The sequence below is a fragment of the Choloepus didactylus genome, chromosome 4 (assembly GCF_015220235.1).
Source record: "Choloepus didactylus isolate mChoDid1 chromosome 4, mChoDid1.pri, whole genome shotgun sequence".
Taxonomy (NCBI): Eukaryota; Metazoa; Chordata; class Mammalia; order Pilosa; family Megalonychidae; genus Choloepus; species Choloepus didactylus.
The window spans coordinates 149,183,684-149,191,431 of record NC_051310.1 but is presented as its reverse complement, the minus strand read 5'-3'; the positions used below and the strand labels follow the sequence as shown (position 1 = coordinate 149,191,431).

At 52.6% G+C, this 7,748-nt stretch overlaps 1 protein-coding gene across 1 annotated transcript; it reads left to right on the top strand.

Annotated features, from left to right (window-relative positions):
• The first annotated feature begins 218 nt into the window (after positions 1 to 218).
• On the top strand, positions 219 to 7,368 carry LPCAT4 (lysophosphatidylcholine acyltransferase 4). The gene is made up of 14 exons (XM_037834413.1): positions 219 to 473; positions 1,765 to 1,907; positions 2,243 to 2,463; positions 2,833 to 2,945; positions 3,070 to 3,130; positions 3,406 to 3,464; positions 3,667 to 3,701; positions 4,214 to 4,268; positions 4,397 to 4,479; positions 4,744 to 4,869; positions 5,225 to 5,357; positions 6,166 to 6,264; positions 6,596 to 6,752; positions 7,040 to 7,368. Exons 1-14 carry the CDS (start codon positions 360 to 362, stop codon positions 7,213 to 7,215), a joined length of 1,575 nt encoding a protein of 524 aa, XP_037690341.1. The 5' UTR covers positions 219 to 359; the 3' UTR covers positions 7,216 to 7,368.
• Positions 7,369 to 7,748: the final 380 nt, after the last annotated feature.

Here is a 7,748-nt window from a genome sequence, read left to right as displayed (position 1 = left end):
CAGCGAGCCGGAGGCCTGCGGGCAGGCGGCGGCCAGGTTTGTACAGCGGAGCTCCTGGAAGGTCAAGACCCGGAGCCAGCCCGCAGGCCAGCAACCAGCCACTGCGGAACAATGGCCGGAGGGGCTGCGGGCGCCTCGGCAGGCGCAGAGGAGCTGGGGCGCCGGGGCGCTGGAAGCCCCGCCCCTCGTCCGGCGCCCTGACAACGCGAGCCCCGCCGCGCCACTAGCTCCCCGCCCCTCGGCGCCCTGCACCAGGCGGGGCCGGGGCCAGACTGCTACTGCCGCTGCTGTAGCAGCAGCAGCCGCTGCTCTGCAGAGCGGGGGCCGGGGCGCCCTCCCTCGCACCTCCTCCCGCCGCTATGAACCAGGGAAGTCAGGGGGACTGGGTCCTCCTCAACCCCACTCCGGGACCCCCAGTGCCCCCCAACCCCTTCGTGCATGAGTTACATCTCTCCCGCCTCCAAAGGGTAAAGGTAAGGTGTAGAGAGAGGACGTCGCGAGGACTCATGAGGATAGAAAAATGGGGTCGTTTAGGGCCCAGGCCCAGAAGGGTATGGGGATCGGGGAAGGAAATGGGTGAGAAGCTTGGGGACCGCAAGCGGGTTTGCGCACGTGGGGGAGGGAGTGAGGAGTCCTGGAGAGACGCGGGCTGGGCGATAGCCAAGCTCAAAGGTGTGGAAGAATTGAGTAGGTGAGGATGGAGGACTGCAGGGGACCCTAGGGTAGGAGAGATGGAGGACCTGGGAATGCGGAGGCTGATGGGCTAGGAGGGAGTTGGAGGCTACGGAAGCCGGGGGTTGGGGCGGGGGCGTGCTGAGTGCTTCTGCCAGGCTCTTACTTTAGAGCGAAGAGGTTTGTGCTCCCAGAGCCTGCGTCCCTGTGCTCCTCCACACCTCCACCCCCACCCCCCGCACTGCAGCACCTCCCGGCTGGGAGGAGGGTGACCGGGAAGGGGGTTGGCTACAGGAAGTGGAGGGCCGCACCAGCCTAGGGGAACTGGGAGATAGATGGGTGTGGGAAGGGAGTACTCAAGGTTTGTGTTGTCATTACTTCCCCTGAGGCGGGCTCCAGGGGCTCGGCTTGTTTACCTGCACTGCCCCAGGGCAGCCGATGGAGTCACCCTGGCTCCTGGCAACCTCTATCCTGCGGAGTAGGGCGGAGCTTTTCTCACCCTCAGCCCCCAGTACTACCGGCCTACATTTGGGCAGAACTAGAGACTGGCCTGCAGCCTGAGAAGTGGACCTCTGGGCGTTCCAACCCTCTGCCTCCTAGGCCCAAAGTGGAGAGCACTGTGCACCTGGTTTCTGTTGGACGTCTGAGCTATTTAGGGAATGATGTGGGAGAGGAGGAATTATCTCTAGCCCACTCCCCCTCAGGCACTGTGTTGGGCGCTTTCACCTGTGCTATCTCATTAACTCCTCTTACAGAGTGCTAGATGCATTTTATGACATTGGTTTTTTTTATAGCTGGGGTGGAGGCCAACTGAGAGATAATGAGACCCCTGATCCTGTTAATCTTTTATCAGAACTCTTGCCCGTATTGATATCTTCAACCCACATTGGATCCCAGTCTCCTCTGTCCCACACCACCTGCCTACTGATCTACAATTTTTTTTTTAAATGTTTATTAAATGACATTGACGTTGCACTGGATGACAAATTTGGAGTCTGCTCTCTTCTCTTGGGTCCATCTTTGTGAGAGAGGGGAAGCAGTGGAGGGAGCATCTTCCAGACCTGAAGTTGCATCCTCTCCCACCCTCTACAGTTCTGCCTCCTGGGGACCCTGCTGGCCCCCATCCGAGTGCTTCTGGCCTTTATTGTCCTCTTTCTCCTGTGGCCCTTTGCCTGGCTGCAAGTAGCGGGTCTTACTGAGGAGCAGCTCCAGGAGCCAATTACAGGATGGAGGAAGTAAGTGGGGAATCAACCCCCAGTGACCCTACCCCTCACGTCTCTTCCTTGCTGTCCATTCTGCTCCTCCTTTGAGAAGAGAAGGAAGGACTCTGAAGCTGTCTTATCCAGCCTGGGTAGGTGAGATGAGTCAGCCAGGCTCAGACCTGGCACCCAGGACCTCAACTCTAAGTGATAGGCCCTGGTATTTCCAAAGTGGCCATAGATTCAGGCCCTTGGCCTGAGTATTTGAGGGCAGAAGAGACACCCTACTTTCCAAGCAGCCTGAAATGGGTGTGTGTGTGTGTGTGTGTGTGAATTGCTGCCTCCACTGATACCCAGCCTTACCCTGGCAGGACTGTGTGCCACAATGGGGTGCTGGGCCTGAGCCGTCTGCTCTTTTTCCTGCTGGGTTTCCTTCGGATTCGTGTTCGAGGACAGCGGGCCTCTCGTCTTCAGGCCCCTGTTCTTGTTGCTGCCCCCCACTCCACTTTCTTTGACCCCATTGTACTGCTGCCCTGTGACCTGCCCAAGGTTGTGTCCCGAGCTGAGAACCTTTCTGTGCCTGTCATTGGAGGTGAGAGAATTCAGCAGGGGTGAAGGGAGGGATGACAACTCTGGGAACTGGAACTACTATAGAGAGAAAAACTGGCCTCAAGTGGGGAGGGAGAAGTTAAAAGGAATTTTGGCTGGTTTTAGCAAATGAAATGTAAATTAACGCTATTTGCAGACCAGTCTCTTGGACTCTGAGGGCTATGACATAGAGAATTAGTTGGAGGGAGCTCTGGTCAGTTCCCTAAAAGGACAACACATAATAATGGGATTGTCCCAGGGCAAGGGGTGACTGGGAAACATCTCAGACTAATGAGCAAGGGCAGGATGCGTGATGTTAATGCCCCCAGATGGGAGCCATGTGACAACTCCTCATATCCTCTCCCGACTCCAGCCCTTCTTCGCTTCAACCAAGCCATCCTGGTGTCTCGGCATGACCCAGCTTCTCGGCGTAAAGTAGTAGAGGAGGTCCGAAGACGGACAACCTCAGGAGGCAAGTGGCCCCAGGTGGGTAAGGGTCTTAAGACCCTCCTCTCACCTTTTGTGTGCCTCTCAAGAGGCTTCTTTTTCCTCTCTCCTTCAGCCCACTCCACCTCATTCTGGTCCTTTGTTTTGCGTTTTTTCCCCTCAGGTCCTGTTCTTTCCAGAGGGCACCTGTTCCAACAAGAAGGCTTTACTTAAGTTCAAACCAGGTGAATAAAATGATTTGGGGTGGTAGGGTGGTAGGGTGGTAGGAGAAAGGAGCATCGGATTTGGGGAGGGACTCAAATAAGCAAAGAAATGGAGGGACCTTTGGGTAAGGAGGACAGAGAACCTCCTAGCTAATTAAGATTCAAAGAATCAGAAAAAATAATGAAATGGAGCAGGGTGCTCATTTGAGAACTGTTCTAGACCCTGACACTTCACTCCCTCTAGCTACTTTATGCACTAACCTCTGCCTGGGGTTGGGGGTGGAAATGGGATTTAGGAGCCTTCATCGCAGGGGTGCCTGTGCAGCCTGTCCTCATCCGCTACCCCAACAGTCTGGTGAGTCTTTGTTCAAAAATGGGTGGAATGGGTGCACAAATCTACTGTAAGTGGGAATAAGTGAAAACTGTTGGCATGATGATGGTATGTGCATGTGGAATGGGTCTGGGGGCAAGGTCAGGGCCTCTGCTCAAAGGGAATTGGCTGGTTCCAGGGAAGAAAAATAATGCCCTTCTCCTCCTCACCTCTGCTTCTCCCATAGGACACCACTAGCTGGGCATGGAGGGGTCCTGGAGTGTAAGTTGTGGTGTCCCTGGGGTTAGGGTGGGGAGCAGGGTCCATCAGAGAATTCCTGGCCCGTTTCCAATCTCCAGACAATGCGAATGGACCTTTTTAATTCTAGGGCTGAGAGAATTCTAGAGAAGGAAATGCCCGTTTCCTTCTGTTTTATTCTGATCTCTCAGGATTATCTGAAATTGCTTTCAGCTATCCCATCGAAATCACTCTTGCTGGGATTAAAGTTCATTTTTTAACTTAATTTCCTGTGTTCCTAAGTGATTTTCTCCCTCCATTCCCCAAACCTCTTGCCTGTATCTCTGGCATGTCCCTTGCAGCTCTTCTCTCTTTCCCTACCACCCTTAGGGTCCTTCCCACTGTCTCTCAACTGCATATTCACCCAGCTGACTGAAAGGCTGGGAGTCCATTTCTATGTCAATGGGAAGAAGTTTCCCATTCTCCTCCTTGGGGTGGGAGGAACCCATGGCCAGGCAGCTGGGATTGGTGGGCAGCTAAGTTCTCTCATCTCTTAGACTCAAAGTCCTCTGGCTCACAGCCTCTCAGCCCTGCAGCATCGTGGATGTAGAGGTATGAACCCCCTGGGAGGGGCAGGAGAATGGGCCTCCAGAGACCCCTGACACCCTGGGAAGAGAGGGTGGGAGTGGTCACCCCTAGCTGTGAGGTCCCCGTCAGAATTGTGTATTTCTGTGTTTCAGTTCCTCCCTGTGTACCACCCCAGCCCTGAGGAGAGCAGGGACCCCACCCTCTATGCCAACAATGTACAGAGGGTCATGGCACAGTGAGTGTCCCACAGAGTATTTCCTGGAGCAGATATACAGGAACCACGAGGTGGAGGACCAAGGTTTTGTGCAAAGATGGGAGGTTGGGAAGGACAGGTGGGCAGTGGGAAGGGCTATTGGGCAGCTGAGACTGAGGAGGGGAAACTTAAGGGGCCTGATCTACTCTCCCTAGCCTTCAGGCCACAGTGCCAGAGTCAGTAATGAACCCTCAGAAGACTCCTCTGCCTCGTTCCCCTTCCATTTCTCCCCTCTTCATCTGGTAGGGCCCTGGGCATTCCAGCCACTGAATGTGAGTTTGTAGGAAACCTGCCAGTGATTGTGGTAGGTCGGCTGAAGGTGGCATTGGAGCCGCAGCTCTGGGAACTGGGAAAGGTGCTTCGGAAGGCTGGGTAAGTGACCGCGAAGGTGAGAGGATGGGCATTGTCACATATAGAGAAGAAAAAGAATTTTAAAAAGGGAGAAATGGGAAGAAGGGAAGGTCTTAAAAAAAAAGTGTAAAGATGGAGGCATTTTTTTAAAAAGATAATGGAGTAAAAGAAAGAGAGAGAAAAGAAAGGGAAAGGTACATAACACTGGTAAGGAAGGTGGGAAGAGCTCTCAAGGAGCTGTGAGTCAGAGTATCCTAGGAAAGCACCAGCTGAACTTGTGTTGGAAGAACTTTTCAGGATGGGGCCAAGGTCCTGCTGGATGGTGTGTACACAGAGAAACTGAGCCTGCTCTCTACCTTCAATAATTCCCTTGTAGACTATCCCCTGGCTGTGTGGACGCTGGGGCAGAGCCAGGACGAAGTCGAATGATCAGCCAGGAAGAGTTTGCTAGACAGCTCCAGCTCTCTGATGCTCATACGGTGGCCGGTGCCTTTAGCTACTTCCAGCAGGTAAAGGAGCAGCTGGCATGTGGAGGGCAGAACCCAAGGGCTTACCCAGAGTGACATACTTAGGATCTAGGATGGTATGTGAGTAGCTATGTCAGTTGCACCAGATGACCAATTTTGCAGTCTGCACTGGATGTTCCTTCAGCCATGTTAGATACTCATTTTGTGAGTATTCAGTGCACTGAAGAGCAATGTTTTAATCATTTTGGGGAGGTACAAAGAAGAAGTGATTGATAACAGAGGTCCATACCTTTCTGAAGCCATTTTAGAGATGAATAATGGGGGATCATATGAAGAAGTGTCACGAAAGTTAGGCCAGAAGATGACATGTGGAGGAAACAACACTGGACAGATTAGATGTTAAAGAGTTTGAGATCTGGAAATATTTGCAATACTTGAGCAGGTTCTTAAAATATCCTGTATCTTCTCTAGGGTCTTTCTCAGCTTTAGTGTCAAATAGACTGAGGCCAGGCAAGGAGAGAACCAGTTTGTCTAGCTGAGGGGCCACAGTGCCCTCTGGTGGCATGTCAGAAACTTGACAATAATTTTAGCATTCCTGAGGGATTCCCTCACAAGCTTAGGAGATCCGTTTATGGGAGAGCTTTGTCACCAGGTGACTCAAGTATAGCTTGAGCAAGCTCATGGTCTAGGGGATCCTGGGGGAGTTCAGGATGACAGTTCTGAGAGAAGCAGTCAGTGAGGTTGCCCTATGCCTGCTGAGAAAAGGAAAGAGACCAACTCCGCAGAGCCGAAGGGAGGATCAACCCAGCATTGGTCCCTGCATTGCCCTGGTGTGTCTTTCACCCTCCAGGATGCCAAGGGTTTGGTGGACTTCCGAGATGTGGCCCTTGCACTGGCAGCTCTGGATGGGGGCAGGAGCCTGGAGGAGCTGACCCGCCTGGCCTTTGAGGTACCAGGACCAGGGGTGGGGGTGCCTGGTGGGTATCCTCAGCCCACAGGAGGCCTGTGTGGTGTGCTGTTCCCAGAAGCTTCTAGATAGTAAGTGCTTGGTGTCCAATCTAGTGCCCCAGTATCTAAAACTGTCAAGTCCCAGTGTCTCTATGTTGAGTCCTAGCTGGGGACAGGGAGAGGGTAGTGCTATGAAGTTTAAACTTCTCCTGCAGGAAGGGCCCTAGAGGTGGGGGGGGGGAGGGGGGTTGGCGAGAGAGGAGATGCCTGTCTGGCAAACCTGCAGAGCAGTGTAGAGCAATGGCTTAACTTGTATCCCTTTCTTTCCCAAGCTATTTGCCGAGGAGCAAGCTGAGGGACCCAGCCGCCTTCTGTACAAGGACGGCTTCAGCACCATCCTGCACCTGCTGCTGGGTTCACCCCGCCCTGCTGCCGTGACTTTGCATGCTGAGCTGTGCCAGGTGGAGCCCAGCCAAGGCCTGTCTCTCTGTGAGTCACTGCCTTCCCGATCCCACACAGGCACTGGGGGCAGGACCAGCTCTTGGGACTTGGAGAAGAAAACCCTGGGCTTGGGGGAACAAAGGTTGGCGGCCACTGCTAGGGATTGGAATATGTGAGAGTTCAGGCTGCAAAGGGAGAGAGGATGTAAACCTGGGTGTGAGAAGTTAAGCAGAGATTAGAGGGAAAGAACATAATCAATTCTGAGAAAGGAGCTGGAGCATCCTCTCCCCTCATTCTTAGATCTTTTTATTTTTCCCTGTCTCTTATTTGCCCAGGTCAGTTCCAGAACTTCTCGCTCCATGACCCACTCTATGGGAAGCTCTTCAGCACCTACCTGCGGCCCCCCCACAGCCCTCGAGGCACTTGCCAGATACCAAATGCTTCATCCCCAGGCCACCCCACCGCTCTGGCCAATGGGACCCTGCAAGCGCCCAAGCAGAAGGGCGACTGAGCACCTCATCTCTTCTCACCTTTCCTCCCCAGCTCACATCTGGCCCCGCAGACTCAGGGCAGCGCCAGGGGCCAACCCTATGCCTCAGCCCCATCTCTGCTCCTGTTTGATTTTTTGTTGTTGTTGTTGTTTTTTTAAGTTGTTTTTTTTTTTTTTGTAAGAAACTATTTTATATATATATATATAAATATATATCTATTTAAAAAATGAAGCTCAATGATACTGATGTTATCATTAGTTGGAAAAAGATTAATGGTTGCAGGCTGCTCATTTTTAAGACCCCGAAGGCTCCCGAGATCAGTGCTCTTTGCCATAATTGGATGAATCATCCTCACTTTCAGTTGGACAGTGCTCTTTCCCGCACTGAAATTATTCAAAGGGATTTCACATCCTCCCCTCCTGTTGCCGTATTTTATATACACACATTTTAACAAACTTCCTCGTGAACCTCTTTTCAGCCTATTCCCTTTTGTACTGTCCTTATTAGAGATTAAAAAATAGCTGACTGACATTCCATATTTGATAATCCTTCT

Bases quoted from the DNA above. Each gene is read 5' to 3' on its own strand.
- LPCAT4 (XM_037834413.1), top strand. From the start codon at position 360: ATGAACCAGGGAAGTCAGGGGGACTGGGTCCTCCTCAACCCCACTCCG. The intron at 2,464-2,832 runs GTGAGAGAATTC...TCCCGACTCCAG, and splicing joins TTCTGTGCCTGTCATTGGAG to CCCTTCTTCGCTTCAACCAA. The intron at 4,870-5,224 runs GTAAGTGACCGC...ATTCCCTTGTAG, and splicing joins AAGGTGCTTCGGAAGGCTGG to ACTATCCCCTGGCTGTGTGG.